Genomic DNA, 20,351 nt, shown 5'->3' on the forward strand with positions numbered 1-20,351 from the left:
TTCCTTCCAATAATAACACACTTTGCCTAAGTTTTTGCATTATATATTATGTTAATTACATGTCGTGTTACGTTTCTTAACCACACGAAAGTTCATTGCTATTATCATTAATCATTGTCGTCATCTAGGCGCAAAACTCTTACTTTTATCAGGTATCTTCTTATGTTTCAAGTAATTGTATTTATGGTTTAGCTAGAAGGTTCAATACGCTATTTGTCATTTTCATTACTAGTACTTTCGATTTTATTTGTGATGGGGTATAGGTGTTAAGCCGGCTTATTTTATTGGTGATTTATTAAAGCGAAGATGAGTCGTTTTCAGCTGCTAATTTATATTTAAGGTTGTATTTACTTCACAAAGAAAATGAGGGAAGTGAAAATTCATGAGAATTAGAAGATTAAAGATAAGAAGAGGTGATTAGACTGATTACCCATATAGTTTTGAATACTCAAAGAGAATCATAAATCATTGAGTGAGTTTCATTTGTATTTACAATCACGTTCCCGAGAAATCAACCCTTATATTTACATCTAATATTTAAAGCTCATTGAACTTTCATTTTATTTGACATTATCTCAAACCAAATAGGGTCATAGTCAATACTCACCAAATATATTGTCTTTTAAGACCTTAATATATCACATTATTCCACTTATTTTATACTAGAATTGAGTTGGTCAATAAGTTAAAATAAATTTAGTTAAGATACACTAATAAATAATGTAAAAGTCAAATTGTTACAAATATTAAAAAAAATAAAAGAAATACTATGTATATAAATTGTGTACTTCACATGTAAAGTCATACTTCCTCCGTTCTTTATTACTTGACCTGCTTTGACTTTTACACTATTCACCACCCCTCCTTTGACCGTCTTTTGTGAATAATATGTAAGGAAAAATATATTCATATATGATCTTTTTGGATTCGTCTCAAAAAGTAGTATCATAATATATAACTTTTATAATTTTTACTTATGGAGAATTTAAGTTATTAATCATTAAATTTTTACATTGGCAAGCGTGATAAAAGAAAAAGGTCAAGTAAAAAAAAAACAGAGGAAGTATAACGAATCCACAACTATAGAGATAATATAAGATTGAATCACATTGTATACAATACACTTCATTAGGACCTAGTACCACATACCGCTTTCAATGACCAAAAATATCAAATTCTATAAGGATAGCCGTGTGCTAGACTGGGTTTTATCCATTTTTACAAGATCTAAAAAGAAAGCCAACTTTCTCAAGCCAACTCTCTCTATTTATATTCTTATTTTTCTCAATCATATACGCAGGCACAAAATCTAGCTTGAAAAAGGGCAACATCACAAAACTTAGCTTCAAATCTTCAAACCCCACCAAAAAAAATACCCAGAAAATGAAGGGAAAAGAAGAAAGAGAAACAGAATCAAGAATTGAAATCCCTTTACTGGAGAAATTGGATGATGAAGAAGATTCAGGAGGAAAAGGGGCAAGTTTAACAAGTGCAGTATTCAATATATCAACTACTATGATTGGGGCTGGAATTATGTCAATTCCTGCAACTTTTAAGGTTTTGGGTGTTTTTCCAGCTTTGATTGTTCTTGTAATTGTTGCAATTATGGGAGATATTACTGGAGAATATATGTTAAGGTATACTCATTCTGGAAAGTCAACTACTTATGCTGGATTGATGGGGGAGTCTTTTGGAAGAGTTGGTTCTCTTGCTTTGCAAATTTGTGTTATGATTACTAGTTTTGGGTGTCTTATCATCTATCTCATTATTATTGGTAAGTTGGGTTTTTTTCTTAATCTTTTACTAGTATTTTTTATCTTTATGTACCTAATGAATATTTGATTTTCATATTATTTGTGTATTTGGTAGCTTGTCTGAATATATGGATAATGGATTTATATAGATGAACTTTTGGATAACTATTAAGATGGCTACTGGGAAATCAGACCAAGTATTTGAGGGTCTCCTATTGATTATAAGCTTATAACACCTCATGTTACCGGACTCTTTATTTTACCTCATATACTTGAATGAGATAATAAGAATCTAAGGTTGTTGGGTGGCCTATATGTTATGACCCCATGTTACCCGTACTCTTTATTTTACCCCGAGTGTGACTATAAATGTAAGAATTTGAGGGTATCTTATTAGAGTTATGACCCTATGTTGTATGGGCTCGTATTGGTAACCATGAACCTTTTCTTCATAAATTAGCAATGTTTGACACTTGAACGCGTACAATATGATATTGAAATACTGATAATATGGACTCGTTGTGGACCAATAAAATGATACAATGTAGTTTGTTGATTGGCTGTCTTGTTTGTATATATATATGGATTATAATTCTTGTAATAATGCTTCAATATTAGCCCTGCATGTATGTGTGGTCATGTAGTGCTTGTCTGAAAAATAAATTGGCATAATAACAGCTTCATAATCTGATCTAAACTTTGAGGGTGAAAGTATAATTTGTAGTTGGTTTCCTGCAACTGGTCTAATTATTGATGGTTAATGGGCACTAAACTGCAATTTGTCCACTAATTATTCTAAGAAAGGTACATGCCTGTCTCTGTATGATTGTTACTTAACATTGGTGGTCTTAGAGTCCTAAACTCCTAATCTATTTATTGTCATGGACCTTAGAAACATGTGGCAAGGAGACACCTCAAACTAGTCTTTAAGAGTTTTCAACTTCTGAAACACTTAATAGAGTTGAAAATGAAAGTTATAATTATTCATGCGAAATTGCTAATGGTATGTTTTTGTAAATTTTCATGCAACTGTATAACAAAAACCTGCTCTAGCCTCTAGGTCTTTAACCAATGATATTTTTGTGGTTAGCCTCATTAGCTATCATAACCTGAAAAAGTAGAATCTATCCGATTGATCAGAATCCTGTAACTTTACGGTTTTACATGGGACTAACTACCTTTTATTTCCTTTCAGGGGACGTGCTTTCTGGAACCCATTCCGGGAGCACCATCCACACTGGACTACTACAGGAATGGTTTGGGTTTTATTGGTGGACTTCGCGTGCCTTTGCAATTCTCTTTGTGGTGCTTCTTGTTATCCTTCCTCTGGTGTTGTTTCGTCGTGTAGGTCAGTACTTCAGACAGTCCTGTAAAATTAATATTCCCTGTGGCTAATGGATATTGCTTGTGTCATTATTGTTTGGAATTCTGCTGTTTTATTTCAACTTCTTACCTTGTCCTTATTTTGCTGTTCAGATTCACTTAGGTACACTTCATTATTGGCAATTCTCCTTGCCTTAGTGTTTGTTGTCATATCCTCAATATTGGCAATAGAAGCAATGTTGGAAGGAAAAACACAAAACCTGAAACTAGTGCCTGATTTTTCCCGTCAAGGCTCAATCCTCAGTCTTTTTACCACCATCCCAGTTTTTATGACTGCTTTTGGATATCAACTCAATGGTAAGGGTGCTGAACACTATGCTATCAGCTGTTAGTTTCTTATTGCTTCTCGGGTTGCTAATATTGTACCTATTGGGTTTTCCTCCTTTTCTTTCTTTCCTTTTCTAGTTTTGAATTCTTGATATCTTATTGTTCGATATGGTACTGGAATAAGTTAGGCAGAATAGAGTTTTATGCTGCTGGTTAAATTGTAGGTGTACATTGAAATTTGGAGTAATTTAAAGAAACTGATAGACATGTGAAATGATAATAATCAACTTGAGGCCGTGTCCATGTTTTCTTCACACAACAATTTACTATTTTTGATTTTTATTTTTAAAAAAGCATAAATCTGTACCAGTGCATCTGTGCATGTAGCTGTTCTCAGCAAGTCAGCATTGATATTCATTTGAATTTACTATATTTTGCAGTTCATCCTATAAGGGCAGAGCTTGGAGAACCTTCAGACATGAGATTGGCTATCAGGATATCACTTGTCATATGCGCTCTCTTTTATTTCTGTATCGGGTTCTTCGGCTATCTATTATTTGGGGATTCTATTGATGCAGACATGCTGGTGAACTTCGATCAGATTGGTCATGGTACTATGATCGGTTTAGTAATCAATGCCATTGTTCGATTAAGCTATGCAGTTCATCTCATGCTGGTGTTTCCTTTGATAAATTTCTGTCTGAGAGCCAATTTAGACGAGCTCTTCTTTCCGGACAAGCCTGACTTAGCCAAAGACACACCAAGATTCATATGCCTCACGTCTATAACACTTGTCCTTGCTTATCTAGTTGCAATCGCCATACCAAGCATATGGTACTGCTTCCAGATACTGGGTTCAACAACTGTTGTTTTCCTCATACTCATATTTCCATCCTCTATCATTCTAAGGTACTTTTTAGCAAATTTTAATTTGGTGCTGTTCAGATGCTTGTTAATATGTTAGTTGGCAAAGGATTTGACGGTAATTATTGGCAGGGATATTCATGGGATCTCTACATCATGGGACAAGGTGGTCGCAGTCTTGCTTGTACTTGCTGCGCTATTTACCAGCACAATTGCTATGTGGACCAATTTGTCCACTCCTTCGGGGAGTACAGCCTAACTGTTTTCTCGCAGTCACCCACATTTTAGCAGGTTTTATAGTTGATCGTGATTTGTGCACTTCAGTTCTAGCTGAAGTTTGCTGATCTGGTGATCACACTGGTCAGTTTATCCGTCTCTCTTATTCGTCAGCCTTCATTAATCTTCCGCGCCTGGATTTTCCTGAATTGACACATTTTCTTGTGGTGGTTGATTTAACCAATGTATATTCTTCCTGTAAAATGTAAATATTCTTTTCTGAACCACATTTATCTGTACCAAGTACCAACAAGAGAGAGCTGGTCTGAGTCTCTGTGATTGAAGCTTCTTAGCATACTGAATTGATTGTTGGAGTTCTCATACTTGTCAGTGAAACTTTAAGGTGAAGGGAAGGCGCTTGTTTTTTTATATTGTGGCTGAATGGAATTTGTCAAACCTGTGAATGAACATGTCAAAGTGGTAGCGATTGCAGCATCGGATCCTCGGTCCAAAGTGCAAGGGGTCCTTTAGACCTGTAGTTTGTAAGATCTATGTTGTTACTTTCTTTACAAAATGCTCAATTGTAAATTGTATTGTATCAGTAGCTCAATCTCTTTGGCTCCTGAACCAGTGATTTTAGTTTATGCAGTCATTCTGTTTGTTACTGATCTTGCATGGTATTAATTCATGTAGTCATGTTAGAAATACTCGTAAAACTTAGGCTCTATACCACATCGTTGTAAATTTCTTGTTTTCAGCTTTTAGAGTTAGAAAGGGTAAAATCAATATAAGTTATACTCCGTAAAAAAAAAAAAAAAAAAAAAAAAAGAAATTTAGTCATACCTCTTAGTCTCTTACTTAGATGTTAATTCAGAAAATTGTAAACAAAAAACGATAAAGATTATAGTACTTAGCGAGTTAACGGCCCGTTTACTAGGCTACAATATGTCAATATGTGCTTGGTTGGCAAGGGCAATGTTGTCTGCTTGTCTGTGTCAAGTGTCCCACATGACCTTACTGCTAAATTGCTAATACTCGATGATGTTTGTAGATTGTTCTAAAGCAAGTAATCAGGTATGGACCCAGCGAGTTGGCCCAGAAAAATCGGGCTAAGTTTCGCATGATGTAGCTGGGTCCAGATTCACAAAAAAAAAAAAATCATCGATGCATTATCTTTGTGTTGGGACCTTACGATAGGTTTAAGTAGTCAACATAAAGGGCCATTTAACTTGATTTAAAATTATTTTGTTTTTTTTTACAAAATCCCTTTTTCACGTTTTTTCTATTTTCTATTAGTAAAGTTTTTGTGTTTATTCTGTTAATTTTTTTTTTAAAAAATTAACAGAATATTAGAGTGAAAATGAATAGTTTGATTTTAATAATCAAATGGAAGCTTTATTCTGTATTATATTAAAAAGCGTTAATAAAAATATAAGGATAAAGGGATTTGAACACCCAACAACTTATAACAAAGTTGAGTATTTAACCATCTTAGCTCATTATCAAAAATGCTATAGAGATGGAAAAAAGAAATGCATATAAGTATAAATCACGTTATTTAATCATTGAAAAAAAAAAGTTCAATAATGTGAATTTCAGATTTCAAATCCTTAAAAAAAAAAAAAAAAAAACAATTGCATGATTACAAAAGTACCAATGGGGCAACGCCCAGGCTACTCACTAGTTCATATATTTTATATTCAAAAAAAATATATGTAGTACTTGCACTTTGCCTCGTAATGAATTAACGAGTATTCCTTCAAAAAAAAAAAAAATGTATGTTGGTTGAAGTTTTTAGGGATGGTGCCTGCATTACAAATTCGTGATTAATTCTCGTCTACTTATAAAATGCAAAAGTTTATTTTTCTTTCTTTGGACTATTTTCTTTTTGGTGTATTGTTTAAATCATTAATAATCTACAAAATTCAATTAAGTATGAAATATGATACAATTTGGTCTCATAATCTTATTTAATTTGATCAGATTCTAATCAAAATAAGTAATACAAGTAATAAAATCTATAAATAAGGTATGTACCACTATAACACATAGCCAAAACTTATCAGAATGCATCAACCTTGATTTAGTGAGAATTCTCAGATAGGGTAGCATAATAGGGTTCCTATCCAGAAGATATGAATGTCACAAGCTCACAATTTATCTTTAGGGCAATAATATATGCAATCAATACATTTATTGTTAGAGCAATAATACATGTATTCAGTAAATTTATTAAAGCCTCCGTAGTAGGGTTTTTAATTATCTCATATCCTAGGGGTTTGAATCATACCAAGTAAGACTGTAAATATTAAATCAAAAAATCGTGAGGGTTGAAGTTTAGTTAAACTTTTCATTAATAACGTATTCCAGCATTCTTTTCAAACGAAAAAAACAAGCCACAACTACTTTCCATTAACAATGGCCTATTCAACAGCTAAAAACTATTTACTATTTTACTTTGCCGAACAAGATCAAAATCTCAAATTTGATACCCTAAGACCTGAAATCGAATTTCATTTACTCTACTATTCACGACTCTCATTTAAGACTAATTCCAACATCCATCTCTTCAATAATTGTAAAGAAATCGTCGTGTTTCACATGGGCCAATACCACGTCCAAGTACATCCTTTCTACTCACATCAATATCTGATTTTGTCCCCCATGTGACGTCCAGGTACATGCCCCTTCACCAAAATTACCATAAATACCACTCTCACCCTTTCTATTTTCATCTCTTTTAAAACCCCCAACAATTCTCACACCACAACAAAACCAACCACCAAAACAAAAATACGCGCGGGGCAATTTCGTAATTCCACCACTTTGCCGGTAAAATGATTTCCGACACCGAAACTCCACTACTTCCGACGAAATGCGTCGCCGAAAAAGAAGCGTCGATTTCTGGTGCCGTGTTTAATGTGTCGACGAGCATTATCGGTGCTGGAATTATGTCAATTCCGGCGACATTGAAGGTTCTCGGAGTTATTCCGGCGTTTTTTCTGATTGTTACCGTCGCATTGTTGTCGGATTTGTCTGTCAACTTTTTGCTTCGGTTTACTTACTCCGGTGGTTCGGCAAATTTTTCCGGCGAACCGGCGACGTACGGTGGTGTTATGAGGGAGTCTTTTGGTTGGGTTGGATCTTTGCTTGTTAAGCTTTGTGTCATCATTTCAAATTGGGGCTGCTTGATCGTTTATCTTATTATTTTAGGTGACTTTTTTTTAATTTATTTAAATATATTTAGCATTTTTGTTGATGTTTTGCATTGATACATGTAGTTTGATTTGTTTTTTAATCGTTTTGGATTTAGTGTTTTTTAATTCGTTTATTTTGGTGGTAGAGATTTAAAATTAGAGGAAAAGTCTAGCAAAAGTCTCACTATAATTGGAAAAAGGTTCTAGTATGTAACTATGTACATAGTCGTGATGTGTGGATTAGTACATAGTCGTGATGTGTGAGTACTAATGAAGTGAATCGAATGATAAAGTAATATACTCGTGTAATCGTGTTAGTGTACATAGTCGTGTGGATACTTGATAGAGGCATAGAGCCGAAACAAATGATATACTCGTATTAGTGTAGATACTTGATCGAGCTCACAATCCCTAGCCCGGCCTTAATATGTTTTGTACGTGTTCGATAACAAATATGTTGAGTAGATATGAATATATGATGCTAGTGTTTACGGTTCTAATAATCATCATTAGGTTTGACCAACTAGAATCTGACCCGAAATGAACCTGAATCTGATCATTTACTGTACTGTCTTCTTGAAATAGCTGAACTTTGATCAAACAACTTAGGCAGATAAAGTGCCACATCCATACATCCCTTTTATGTTGCAATTTATGCCAATTCTTGCAAATTTATGTGCTTTTGAGAGACTGTTTCTGTATTCGATTGATTGTTTTATTGGACTCTCTCTGCCTCTCTCTTTATGCTAGAATTGGCATAGTCAGTTAACTTCTAGCTTAAATTAACATCAAAAGATCAAATTCAAGCTGGTTGAATTAGAATTTTACTCTATTAGGGACAAATCTGGACTGTCTATGAGGTGTACAGAACAATCTGATTAGGTGATTACTCTTAAGTTGTAAGTTGTAACAATGTGTCATAAGCTTATTTCTTTTTTTTGTGCTAGATATTCAATATTCATATCTTCTTGGCTTACATATATATGATGATGTTTTCCATGATGAACACTTAAAACTGTGCTTAATATCCTAGTGCTTTTTAATTCTGCAGGCGATGTTTTCTCTGGAAGTGAGAATGGAGATTCCATTCATTTGGGTGTTTTACAAGAATGGTTTGGCTCTCATTGGTGGAATGCTCGGCCTTATGCCCTTTTCTTCATTGTCACATTCATTCTTCTCCCTTTAGCACTTTTCCGGCGTGTTGGTAAGCTCAAACTCAGTTTATTCGTACTACTTATATAATTTACTTTATGCTGCAATAGATGCTTTCCTGAAAAACAACTGATTAAAGTCCTAGTTAAACGTTTCGCAGGCGTGATCATATCAAACTTGATCTAAGTATGAGCTGAATTTCCATTTTTTCTTTGCAAGCAGAATCCTTGAGGTTTTCCTCTGCAGTGGCTGTTCTCTTAGCTGTGGTGTTTGTTTTCATCAGCTTCGTGATGGCCATCTCTGCGCTCTTTCAAGGAAATGTTCAAAAGCCTAGATTGTTTCCTGAATTGGATGGTCATTCCTCATTCTTCAACCTCTTCACTGCTGTCCCAGTAATTGTTACAGCATTCACATTTCACTTCAATGGTGAGTAATATAAATTTCCACTATAATAGTATTAAGTGAATTCGGACATAATTTGAGCTAGTAGTAGTGGTATGTGCAATCTAATCCGAACTATGAGTAGTTTATTTACCAACTTTTTCATAATTTTGCTCTCTATTCCAAAGGAACCTTTTTACATGAAAATATATAAACTAAAGCTTTCTTAACTGCCTTGAGAAAAGAAAAGAAGGGAAGGTGTTTCTCTAATCTTTGCACTAAAACTATGTATAGACCTTTAATTTTCCTGTTACAATTTTATTTTTTTTCATTTTTTACCTCAAAACTGAAAAAAATATGCAAAACTGTGTTGCTGGGAAAATTTCTCAGTTCAGCACAAGCTGCTCAGTGCTCACTTTCAGAACATTTTTATTAAATTTTCTTGATACTAATTACTATGAGTTAAAGGTAAATGTAATCATATTTTGATATAAAGAGTGCATCTGAAATATGTAATTGTTTTCCTTTGTAGTCCATCCGATTAGCTCAGAACTTGGCAAGCCGTCTAAGATGACAACAGCAACAAGAATTTCTCTCATACTCTGTGTTGTCATCTACTTCTCTGTTGGCTTCTTCGGGTACCTTCTGTTTGGGGAGTCAATTGCTTCCGACATACTTGTAAACTTTGACAGGTCTTCTGCAAGTCCTTTCTTGAATGATGTGGTACGGTTGAGCTATGCTTTTCACCTTGTGCTAGTATATCCTCTGCTGAACTTCTCTCTGAGGGGCAACATAGATGAACTCCTGTTCCCTAAGAAGCTAGTTTTGGCTAATGACAACTTCAGATTCGTTTCTCTCACTCTAGTACTATTAGGCTTATCATACTTGGCTGCTATTGCCATCCCGGATATATGGATATTCTTTCAGTATGTTGGTTCAACTACCATCATTTCAATAGCATTTATTTTCCCTGCTGCCATCACTCTAAGGTATACAACTCTGGCTTTTACTTCTTTTTTGTTAGCTATGGATACAAATTGTCATTGCTAATGAAATCCGTTTTCTCATGGCAGAGATGTTCGCGGCATATCTTCAACAAGAGATAAAGTTGTTGCCTTGATAATGTTGATTTTGGCAGTAGTTACCAGCACGATTTCTATAGCAACAAATATTTTCAACGGAAGCAAGTCTTAGAATTACTTTCTTAATCATGATTATATTCATCACGAGTATTTTTGCTATATTATATGATTATAGTCTGTAAATTGAGTGGGAATGCGGTTGATTTCAGCACCATGAGCTATTCATGTGTAGATGTAAAGTAAATGAGTAAATACATGGCCTTGTTCCATCTTGGAATGATGTCTTTGTATCATGGACTGGTGGTATGTGTATGTAACTGTGTTGGAGAGTTGGTCATCTGCAGATAGAAATAGGGTCAGAGGTTTTTGCAATCTAATGTAAAATTTTATACATATATGGATTTCAACTTACATTCATGGAGTGAAATCTTAATTTTGAGTACTTTTTATTTAGAAAGAATAACTATTTATGAATTATGATTGAGAAAATGTAATATTTATTCTTTTTTGACGAATAATGTTTATTCTTAAATCAAAGAAGCTACCCATATTTCTAATTTTCATTTTATTGAATAGACCTACCAAAAAACCATAATACCTCCAAGGTCTCCAACTCTATCAATATAAAAATATGTAAATTGCAAACGAGAGCTACGAATTTCATCCAAATGGCAAGAGTGTAAAAATATTCGTATAGCCGGAAATTATTTACTACAAATGAAAACATGTGTAAATCATTATTTAAAATTTGCGTAACCTTTAATCTACCGCCATTATAAATATTGACTCTCCTATGACAAATGCATAGGAGTAAATCACGTTGTTCAGAACTAATCATGCGCGCAAGTGAGAAGTTTTCCGGTTCAATCAGTCCGCATTAAGAAAACTTTTTAATCCATTGTCAATCAAAGACTTTTCGATACGCCTAGTATATACCACCAAGTTTTAGGTAACATTTTATAATTTCGGAGTAACATTTGCCCTCATGTAGGGTGTGGGTGACTTCTAATCGAGTATGATTTTTATTACATGTGATAATTTATTACTCCCTCCGTCCCCGAAAGAACGACTCATTTGGGTTGATTATGCGGGTATTAAGAAAGTTAAATAAAAATAAGTAAAAGTACATTGAAAAGATAAATTTACACGAGGTTTGTAAAAAAATAGAGAGAGAAAGTAATAAAATTACATGAAAAATCAAAATTTTAGATGGGGAAGCTAATTTTGCACAAATATTGCTGCAAATTAGTGGGTGTTTTAATGCAAATGGGTCATTCTTTTTGGGATTAAAATTAGGCCAAATGAGTAATCTTTCGGGGACGGAGGTAGTAATTTTAAACGGTACGAGTACATTTCTTAGCGTCTAGGATGGTTGACTTTCAGGATCAATAACATTTGCAATGCAGTGATGAATAGCCCAATAAAGCCCATAACAAAAAAGTCGTAGGTTTAATTGAAGGCCCATAAATTGGCCCATTAATAAGAAGTTAGGGTTTTTCCTAAGGTCTTATAATCCCTTCACACTTCCCCTTCTTCGTCTTCTTCACCTATCATTTACTTTGCGCCGTCTCTCTCCTCTGCTTCCTTTTCAGGTTTCTCTCTCTTCTCCCTCCTTTGCTTCCTTCATTGTATAGTCTTTTTTCTTTTAAATTTCTGAATTGGTTTGATCTTTGCTTTTCAATTGTACTTCTCAATTTCATGTTTGATTCTACATTCATGCCTTTTTTGGTTGTTGTTGTTCGTGTTGATTTAAATTTATTTTTATTTTTTGAGATTCCTGGAAAATTGTAGCTAAAGCCTTTATTTTTTCGATTTTCTTCTGGGCAATAAACTATGAAATTGTTGGAATTTGTTGCTTTGAATTAGAAATGAGGAATATGATGTGGGATGTGGGTTTTTTGTTATAATTTGCGGGTGTTGATCAATTTTATTGGGATTAATGGATTGAGTGTTTGAACTAGTTGTAATATATTCCTATTAATGAATTTTATTTGGTGTTTCAACCAGAATTTAATGTTACTTCCATTCTAAAATTAGTATAATGGCTTGATAATCAAGCTGTTAGTTGAAACCCTTGATGAATATATGTTATGTGGTTTCTGTTTGGACAATTTGAATTGATTTGATTTTAATAATTTATTAGTATAAGCTTGCAAATTGTTGATTACGAAGTATATAATAAGGATGCATTTTGTGTTTCAAGTAATTCGAGCTTTAATGTTGGTTCATGCTATATCCATGGAGCATGGTATATGTTTAGGTTAATCGGTCATCGGTTGTTGTTACTAATTGATTGAACTTATAGCGTGATTTTAGTTGTTGCTTTTGCCAAGAATTGCTTCTTGGAGCGTGTTTTGATAAGTCTTCTTTAATGTTTAAATTAGGTATTTGCATTGTTGTGTTATCACCTACAAACTAAGCAAAGATGCAAAACGACGAGGGAGAGATCATTGATCTTTACATTCCCAGGAAATGGTATGCTTATAAGTTTTTTGACAATGGGATTAGATTGTCATTTGTATTGTCTAAGGTTAACTGGATAATTGACATCTTTTCTGGGTTTTGTGTTATTTCAGTTCGGCCACTAACAGGTTGATCTATTCCAAGGACCATGCTTCAGTCCAAATCAATGTTGGTCACTTAGATGACAGGGGTATTTACACTGGCAGTGCCACCACCTTTGCTCTTTCTGGTTTCGTCCGTGCTCAGGTCTGGAATGTTTACATGTTCTCTCTTTAATTCTGTCTTGCAAATAGCCGTCTGAACTGGGTAGCAGCTTACTTGGGATTTATCTTTTTGTGCAGGGTGATGCCGACAGTGCCCTTGATCGCCTTTGGCAGAAGAAGAAGGCTCAAAGTGGCCAGTAAGGAGTTCACAGTATCTCACTTAGTGTTCCTGGGTAGTATCAACCAGGAAGGATGTGAAAGTTGGATTGCTGATGTTATGAATCAAAAAAAGATTTAAGAACTCAATTTTGTATTTTTACTCTTTTGGAGTTTAGAGTTTGTTTTTAGTTGAATTGAATGTTAGTTCTTTGGCTATAATATGGATTTGATATATCATCAGCTAATATGATTAATTTTGCTGTCTTCCCTCTATTTTGTGCAAAATCTTTTTGAAGTATTTTGGTTTCTTTTCAATGTTCTGGTTTGCTATTTCCGTGCAGTATTGCAGGCATCCAATTGAAACCATTTGTAGTTGGATGAAACTACTGCCCTAGCCTAGTGTTGAAGTGAAGTAATTTAAATTTCAGTTATCTACAGAATGTGTAAACTCCAGTGTAACAAACCTTAATTGAAACACATCTACCTTTCCATTCAAGCTCTGATTTGAGTATTTTGGTACTGTAAAGGCAGTGATAATTTTGACTGAGATTTCTGAAGTCATTGGAGAGAGAGGGGTATACTGTGTTGGTCATTGCTGAGGGCAGTGAGTTGAGGTCAAGAATAGTGTAATGAGGTCGTATCCTTTGGAGAAGGTTCTTGCACAAAGTCTAGGGATTCATTCATGTTCAAGCACTGAACCATTGTTGAGGGAGTATCTAGTACTGTTTCTTGGAGAAGGAGATGGAAGAATTACTGTCCACGTAGGCTCGGATAAGTTTAATTTTGTTTATTTTATTTTATTTTCAAAGTAAACCGCTATTGGTTGATTGTGTTTTCGTAAATAAGTTTCATTCCAATGCAAAACCGTAAATAAGTTTTTTAAAAGCTATATTTTTGTAAATCATCCGTGGATTTGACAGTTTAAAGGTCGAGATTTAAGCGTAATGTATATGCTTTGGAGGAGGACTCAATCACATGGGTCCTACGGAATGCTTTGGAGATTTCAGTCACAATGGTCATAGGATTATAGGAATCAAGTGCAAGCCTATGCACTGAACCATTGGAGAGGATTATATAATATTGGCCCTTGGATAAGGCAGAGTGTAAAGGTTTAAGCCTTTAGGTTGAGATTTAAGAGAAATGGAGGCAGGATGCTTGGAAAAGGATTCAAGTGCAAATAATAGCGAAAAGGTACTCACGTTGGAGTATCTGACAATTTGATAAAAAAAAAACGTTTTCTGTAAGAAGAATTAGGGTTTCGTTGAGTTTGTTCAGGTTAGGGTTGTAAAAGAAAAAGGGTAATATATTAAGAAATGAACAAGTAAAGTGAGACAATTATTTGATCAACAATTACATTAATTAAATAGACCAGTGTCAATCAAGATCATAACTCTAAAAATGGGTCACACTCCATGAAGTATGAATCACATATTGAAATTATCAGGAATTGACACAGTTTTACAGGGCACTAAAACTCAGCAAACCTCCTTGCACAAAATACATTAAAAAGAACATAAAACATGCTGCACCTGCACCTGTTGCTGGAAGGGCAGCACATCTGATTCTAGTCTTCAAAAGAGTCGTAATTAATCATGCTGCATCTGTAAATGTATACCCTCGAGATGAAAATATTGGTTAAAAGCCAAAAATTTCAGTTGTATCACAAATCTTCAAACTTTTTCAGTAAACTTGACTTGTAAGTGGTGATGTCTTGATCCTCAGCAGGGTCTGGAACCGACCTGATCACTGAAATTGCTCCAGCTTGGTGTAACGCAGCAGCAGCTTCATCTGCAGAAACCAATGTTGTTAATACATGGAGTGAAAAAATCACTGTAGTAAGTTTCTGATTCATTTCTATGCAGACAAACATATAAGAATTCTCGCACAAAAAATCACACTTATGTACCTATTGTCCAATGCTCTAAAGTTCCACAAACAGACCAAATTATATTTTTCCATGGTTCGAGTTGGATAAACAATCAAATTGTGATATCACTACTTAGTAACTTCAAGCATGAATATACAAGGTGGAAAGACAAAAGAGCCAGCAATTAATGCAAAACAAAGATGATTTCACTAAGGAATTTCCAATAAAACAAGATCATGCTCAGTCTCCCCAAGTCTACAATTCCTACCTGAAAAAGGCTGTACAGAGAGAACTTGTACCATATAGTCCTAACAAGTGACATAGAAATATAAGAAAACAAAAGGCAAAAAGTCACAAGGATGCTTGAATTCTACATAAATTATCCATTTAAAAATGTTGGAAGAAAATTCTATATTGTGCTAGCGAAAGGAGTTCTTCTCAATGTGATGGAGAAAGGAAGATATTCACAGATATCCGTACCTTTTTTCATCATTCAAATCCTATACATTACAGAGGTTATCTTTCTTCAAAAATAAATGCAAGGTGAGGTCAGTTGTTTGTTGTCCCTAAAGCCACCTTGAAATTCGTGAACTAATAACTGTATTTGCAAGTTTGGTGGCTCGGAATGACTATTGTATTATTTCTCATCGATTCTCTCAGCCTATGACCTAGTCTGCAGCAGTAATCTCTCATTGCACATCAGAACCTTATTTCAGTACTTAAATTTAACTATATGATCAACCTGATACTTCTGAAGAAGCTTCAGATTTCGTGGACAATATCATTCTTATTAGTAAATAGTAAGGTGTAAGTAGAGGCTTGTCATTCTATCTTCTGAAGTGCAATATGTAGAAACCCTATTATCTTGTTTATCAGGATAATGTAAATTTTAAGTCCTCAGAGCCACAGAACGCTTAATAATTCATCCTTCATTGAAGATATCTGCTCATATCGAGTGTGAAATAACATATAAGAATGGTGGCATGGTAAATTACCTACTACTATCATATAAAATGTGACATCTGTTAATCAAGCCCAAGTTTACCCCCAAAAAATAGATAAAATCACAGAAGGGGCATTCCTTTCTGAACTCAGTAATATCAATATTCTGTAATGTCCAGCAGGGTTAAAGACCCAACAGAAACCATCTTTTGAGAGCATTAAGTAAAAAAAAATTGCAACAACAAATTATTGAATCGTACCTGAAGCTGAAAGAGCGGAAAGTGCTCTAAGTGCTTCTTTTCTAGTTCGGTCATCTTTAGCAGTGTCCAGCATTTTCACAAGCTCTTCAGCTCCACCCATCTCTAGAATCTTCAGCCTCCTTTCATCTACAACACATGTTGGCCACATGATAAAATCTAAAAAGACTCATCCTTTTTACAGTCTCTTTGAAATGCACTTCAGGGAGGAAAGCTCAAAAGAAATGCACAGAAACATCAATAAAAATAGAGTGAAAATTAATAAAAACTGCATCTTGTTGCATTGGCTTCCATAATGCAGTTATAGAGCCCATCATTTTGTCAATGGCAAAGGGGTATTATAAGCGGTAGCACACTAGCATTGTTGATCACCCACATACAGCATGAATTAACAGGTTTTTGCATCCACATTAACAAAATCTTGCAACCCTGCATATTCTTAAAAATTAAGTGCTTCATTCAAATTGATACAAAGTACTTGCTTGGTTACAAATAAAAGTTCCAACTGATGGCTGGCAAGTGAGATGCAAGATGCATATAACATAATCATGAAGGTGGACACATTATGTAGCTTAGGAGTATGCACATTTGCCTTTGCAAGATGATCCTTTTCTTAAAAAAAAAAGGGGAAACTGAAATTGTAATGGGCTTAATATGCATATTTAAAGATGAAACACATGATGAATGTCTAATGTCCTCATTTCCACAATACATAAGAACGCCCTAATAGTCTAATACACTTGTTGAGCAAATGCTCCCCTACCTCATAGCTCCAACATAACAAGTCAAAAACCACACCAAAAAATCTAATTCACAAGAAAACAAAAGCAACACAAGTTAAGGACAATGAATAATACCGTCAACAGCGAAACGAGCAATCCTAGATGCACCCATTCTCTTAAATAAGGGATCTTTTACTTGCAAAAGTGACACAGATTGTTGTATCAAATTATCTCCTGCATAAGACAATTGAACAAAAACACAAGAAATCAGTAAAGAATATCACAACAACAACAAATCAATCGCTACATTATGCAAAAGTTCAGTTCTTTCTTCTTATACACAAAAATCCCAGATATAAAATGATAGATAGAAGGTTAAAACCAAAAATTACCCATGTAAGGGAAAAGATGGTAACCAACAGCAGTAGCAGTGCCAGCAAATATAAGCTTTAGCACCCATCCAATTTTTCTTTCAGCATCTTCTTCAAGAGTTAATTCTTCTGAAAATCCTAAAATCACAAGCAACCTTAATCAATTAATTAACTAAATAACCTAAATCCAATTCAATTCAATTAGTAATAATCACAGAAAAAAAAAAGGCAACAAGTTCAACCTTTTGTTCTGAGAAATGTAGAGTTGCCATTAGATTGTACATTTCCTGGTCTAATTCTGCAAAAATACTTAAAACAGAATAAAATTGATGATTAATACAAGCTTAATTAATGAGCAAATAGGTTGAATATTGAAATAATCCCAGAAATTGAATTTATGAAATAAAAACTCACAGTATAAATCTGAGCCGCTAAACCACGCATTGGAATTGAACAATGGAGGATTATTTGATCTTGTTAATGGGTGTTTAACAAAGATACTTAATTTCAGAATGTTTCTGGGTATTTCTCAAATTAAGTGATCTTCCAACACTCAAGTTTGGGCACAAAATTAAGGTCGGGTCTTTATAGATATCGACTTCGATTTTGAGGAGAAAAAATGGGAAGGTTCTTTTGGAGTTTTTGGGTCATTCGCCTTAGATGCAAAGTTGGTAATGGGTCGAAGCACGACATGATCCGATGCGAGTTTGTTCTGCGGTTCTGCCCCGATCAAACCCATATTGGCTTGTGACTTGTGAGTCGAGTGGTGTGAGAGTATGATACAACACGAGATTTTCGTAGTCATGCCAATTTTAGTACTCGTAGGTTTGTTCAACCATGATACAATACAATCATGTCGCATTTTAACCGTTTCATGTTTGACCTATTCGTTGGCATGACCGTATGACCTCAATGTCAGGCTGACCAATTGATCGGTTAACCTTTGGTTTTGCCTAGTCAATAAATTTTGAGTTTATATTTCATTTTACCATCTATATTTAATTAGTTTTGTAAATTAAATTTACTTGGTTTTTGTTGTTTTTAGTTGAAATTGGGTAATTTGGTGAGGGAAATTTTGTGTTGTATTAAATTGCCAATTTATTTAAATTCAAGTTAGCAAATCTCTTATATTGATTGATATCTCGTATGAAGTGCATAGTTTAACAAACTCTTTGCATGTGTTCTTTGAGAAATCTAGCCATTTCAGGTAGAGTTTTCTTCTTTTTTGTGTCCAAGCCCCAAGGATATCATTATATCAACCACAATCTTATAATTAGCATATCAACATCCAAGTGAGGAAAACTTTTCATAGACTTCCTTTCACTTTATTGAATGTTAATATAATTTCAATCTTATAATTAACATGGTATATAAGAAAAGAAGTTAAAAATGAAAATATTAAATCTTATAATTAACATGGTATATAAGAAAAGAAGTTAAAAAATGAAAATATTAAACTACAATACCGACTCATGTTTAATTTTGACATGTATTCTTCAAGTAATTTTAATTTAAGAAATATATTAAATTTTTTAAATTTTTATTCACTGCCCTAAAGATTTTATATTTCATTACTCTAAATAAATGTTCGTAAATAATATTGCATCAAATATTTTAATGGAACAAAAATCTAAACTAAAAATAAAATTAGCCTCATTTCTTTTAAAATAAATTTCCTTACAGAAGAGTAGTACAAGAACCAATGAACCATATGTTGACAAAATGAATTTACACTTGAAAATTAAAAAAGATCCCCACAATTTTGTTACAAATTAGTTTTGCTCCCACAAAATTAAAAATGTAAAAAATCAACTTTCAGAATGGAGAAGTAAAGTATAATTAAGTTTTCTAATTTGGAGCATGATATGTACAAGTGTACAGCAATAGGGAGTAAGTACTATTAAATGGCGTTACCCATGATTTATAAGTACAGACATAACAAATGCGTAATCTATACCTTCAATAACTTCAACCTTCAACACATCTTTTCCTTGAAGAAAGTTCTTCCATGTATTTCTATGTTCAACCTGTAAAATAATGTTTGTACGAATTACTACCCTTAATCATAAGTAATTACCTCGTCTTGCCTTTGTTTCAAAAGAATCTTAATACCTAGAAAGTAATCTACCCATTTATCGGAATTCTCTCTATTATTTTCAAATTTCAACCGTAGTTCAATAGATTTAGCATAAAAACTTATACTAATTCTTAAATCCCCAACCTATTCTTATTATGCATTCTAACCGTTCATACAATAATTATGCTCTCCATTTCTTTTTACATCACGTAATAAAGACGGTTCAATTATCTTATACAACTATTAAGTATAAAGAAGAAATTAGTAATCCGGGCGACTTACTCGGGCGATAATTCTACTGCCTTGGTACATAGCAGCAGAATTAGAACTTGCATCATCCTTCTTAATTTGAAATCTGGCTTCTTCAGGGTTAGGGTTGTCTAGAAATAATATATCAAGTCGTGCATTAACTTGAAATGCGCTTGTTCTTTGCACTTTGAACATGTGATCCGGTGCATCGGTGCTTTCTCCTTCATATACATCCCATCGACGTTTATCCGTAATACGCTACATAACATAACATCAACACCAAAATTTTCAATCTAATATTACTTGCAAGAGTCAATCAAAAGTCGTTTTTGCAATAGTAAAAGAGGCAAAGGTAGATATAAATATATTAATCATCAAAGTTGTGCACTGATAAACATAAACGTTCACACGTCTAGTCCTTGATCGTGTATGTGCGCTATAATAGGGTATATTGTATGATTACCGCTTCACGAAGAGTGACAATAGGAGAATCATGAGAGTCTTTCATTAGGAATGTCCTATGAAGCAACCAATTGAGACCGTCAGCTTGTAGGAGAAGATTTTGATCAACATCAAAAACTTGAAAAACAGCATTGGTTTGAAATTTAGTCATTTTCTTTAGAACTATAAATTCTTGGGATTTTTGGGTGCAGTAATTTTCATCTATTATTGCTACTTTTGATACCGGTTTATCATCTTTTACTTGGGGATCATCTGCCATTGCTTGCATATTGCTTAAGAAATT

At 33.9% G+C, this 20,351-nt stretch overlaps 5 protein-coding genes across 5 annotated transcripts; 3 read left to right on the forward strand and 2 right to left on the reverse strand.

Annotated features, from left to right (window-relative positions):
- Window positions 1-1,144: 1,144 nt before the first annotated feature.
- On the forward strand, window positions 1,145-5,148 carry LOC145642450 (amino acid transporter AVT6C-like). The gene is made up of 5 exons (XM_081693634.1): window positions 1,145-1,774; window positions 2,950-3,102; window positions 3,231-3,434; window positions 3,845-4,313; window positions 4,401-5,148. The coding sequence occupies exons 1-5, from the start codon at window positions 1,384-1,386 to the stop codon at window positions 4,525-4,527; spliced, it is 1,344 nt and encodes a 447-aa protein (XP_081549760.1). The 5' UTR covers window positions 1,145-1,383; the 3' UTR covers window positions 4,528-5,148.
- A 2,099-nt stretch (window positions 5,149-7,247) lies between these two features.
- Window positions 7,248-10,856, forward strand: LOC145556744 (amino acid transporter AVT6C-like). The gene is made up of 5 exons (XM_081618392.1): window positions 7,248-7,697; window positions 8,733-8,885; window positions 9,056-9,259; window positions 9,747-10,203; window positions 10,288-10,856. The coding sequence occupies exons 1-5, from the start codon at window positions 7,322-7,324 to the stop codon at window positions 10,406-10,408; spliced, it is 1,311 nt and encodes a 436-aa protein (XP_081474518.1). The 5' UTR covers window positions 7,248-7,321; the 3' UTR covers window positions 10,409-10,856.
- Window positions 10,857-11,773: 917 nt separating this feature from the next.
- Window positions 11,774-13,394, forward strand: LOC145556746 (small ribosomal subunit protein eS21-like). Its single transcript, XM_081618393.1, has 4 exons — window positions 11,774-11,888; window positions 12,681-12,771; window positions 12,873-13,005; window positions 13,101-13,394. Exons 2-4 carry the CDS (start codon window positions 12,722-12,724, stop codon window positions 13,161-13,163), a joined length of 246 nt encoding a protein of 81 aa, XP_081474519.1. The 5' UTR covers window positions 11,774-11,888; window positions 12,681-12,721; the 3' UTR covers window positions 13,164-13,394.
- A 1,054-nt stretch (window positions 13,395-14,448) lies between these two features.
- LOC145556747 (uncharacterized) lies at window positions 14,449-17,945 on the reverse strand. The gene is made up of 6 exons (XM_081618394.1): window positions 17,695-17,945; window positions 17,523-17,589; window positions 17,302-17,418; window positions 17,045-17,143; window positions 16,191-16,316; window positions 14,449-14,909 (listed from the first exon to the last, which is right to left on the reverse strand). Exons 1-6 carry the CDS (start codon window positions 17,722-17,724, stop codon window positions 14,782-14,784), a joined length of 567 nt encoding a protein of 188 aa, XP_081474520.1. The 5' UTR covers window positions 17,725-17,945; the 3' UTR covers window positions 14,449-14,781.
- Window positions 17,946-19,190: 1,245 nt separating this feature from the next.
- Window positions 19,191-20,327, reverse strand: LOC145555525 (protein LURP-one-related 15-like). The gene is made up of 3 exons (XM_081617259.1): window positions 20,070-20,327; window positions 19,640-19,864; window positions 19,191-19,307 (listed from the first exon to the last, which is right to left on the reverse strand). The coding sequence occupies exons 1-3, from the start codon at window positions 20,325-20,327 to the stop codon at window positions 19,191-19,193; spliced, it is 600 nt and encodes a 199-aa protein (XP_081473385.1).
- Window positions 20,328-20,351: the final 24 nt, after the last annotated feature.

This window comes from Chenopodium album, chromosome 8 (genome assembly GCF_948465745.1).
Source record: "Chenopodium album chromosome 8, dcCheAlbu1.1, whole genome shotgun sequence".
Classification (NCBI taxonomy): Eukaryota; Viridiplantae; Streptophyta; class Magnoliopsida; order Caryophyllales; family Amaranthaceae; genus Chenopodium; species Chenopodium album.

What these genes read in the sequence shown, in the direction of transcription:
- LOC145642450 (XM_081693634.1), top strand. Translation starts at nt 1,384, where the DNA reads ATGAAGGGAAAAGAAGAAAGAGAAACAGAATCAAGAATTGAAATCCCT. An exon ending in TTTTGGATATCAACTCAATG is followed by an intron (nt 3,435 to 3,844) that starts GTAAGGGTGCTG and finishes TATATTTTGCAG; the next exon opens with TTCATCCTATAAGGGCAGAG. An exon ending in CCATCCTCTATCATTCTAAG is followed by an intron (nt 4,314 to 4,400) that starts GTACTTTTTAGC and finishes AATTATTGGCAG; the next exon opens with GGATATTCATGGGATCTCTA.
- LOC145555525 (XM_081617259.1), bottom strand. Translation starts at nt 20,327, where the DNA reads ATGGCAGATGATCCCCAAGTAAAAGATGATAAACCGGTATCAAAAGTA. An exon ending in TTGTCACTCTTCGTGAAGCG is followed by an intron (nt 19,865 to 20,069) that starts GTAATCATACAA and finishes TATGTTATGTAG; the next exon opens with CGTATTACGGATAAACGTCG. An exon ending in GCAGTAGAATTATCGCCCGA is followed by an intron (nt 19,308 to 19,639) that starts GTAAGTCGCCCG and finishes ATTATTTTACAG; the next exon opens with GTTGAACATAGAAATACATG.
- LOC145556744 (XM_081618392.1), top strand. Translation starts at nt 7,322, where the DNA reads ATGATTTCCGACACCGAAACTCCACTACTTCCGACGAAATGCGTCGCC. An exon ending in CGTTTATCTTATTATTTTAG is followed by an intron (nt 7,698 to 8,732) that starts GTGACTTTTTTT and finishes TTAATTCTGCAG; the next exon opens with GCGATGTTTTCTCTGGAAGT. An exon ending in ATTCACATTTCACTTCAATG is followed by an intron (nt 9,260 to 9,746) that starts GTGAGTAATATA and finishes TTTCCTTTGTAG; the next exon opens with TCCATCCGATTAGCTCAGAA.
- LOC145556746 (XM_081618393.1), top strand. Translation starts at nt 12,722, where the DNA reads ATGCAAAACGACGAGGGAGAGATCATTGATCTTTACATTCCCAGGAAA. An exon ending in CTTTACATTCCCAGGAAATG is followed by an intron (nt 12,772 to 12,872) that starts GTATGCTTATAA and finishes GTGTTATTTCAG; the next exon opens with TTCGGCCACTAACAGGTTGA. An exon ending in CTGGTTTCGTCCGTGCTCAG is followed by an intron (nt 13,006 to 13,100) that starts GTCTGGAATGTT and finishes CTTTTTGTGCAG; the next exon opens with GGTGATGCCGACAGTGCCCT.
- LOC145556747 (XM_081618394.1), bottom strand. Translation starts at nt 17,724, where the DNA reads ATGCGTGGTTTAGCGGCTCAGATTTATACT. An exon ending in TAGCGGCTCAGATTTATACT is followed by an intron (nt 17,590 to 17,694) that starts GTGAGTTTTTAT and finishes TTCTGTTTTAAG; the next exon opens with TATTTTTGCAGAATTAGACC. An exon ending in CCATCTTTTCCCTTACATGG is followed by an intron (nt 17,144 to 17,301) that starts GTAATTTTTGGT and finishes TGTCTTATGCAG; the next exon opens with GAGATAATTTGATACAACAA.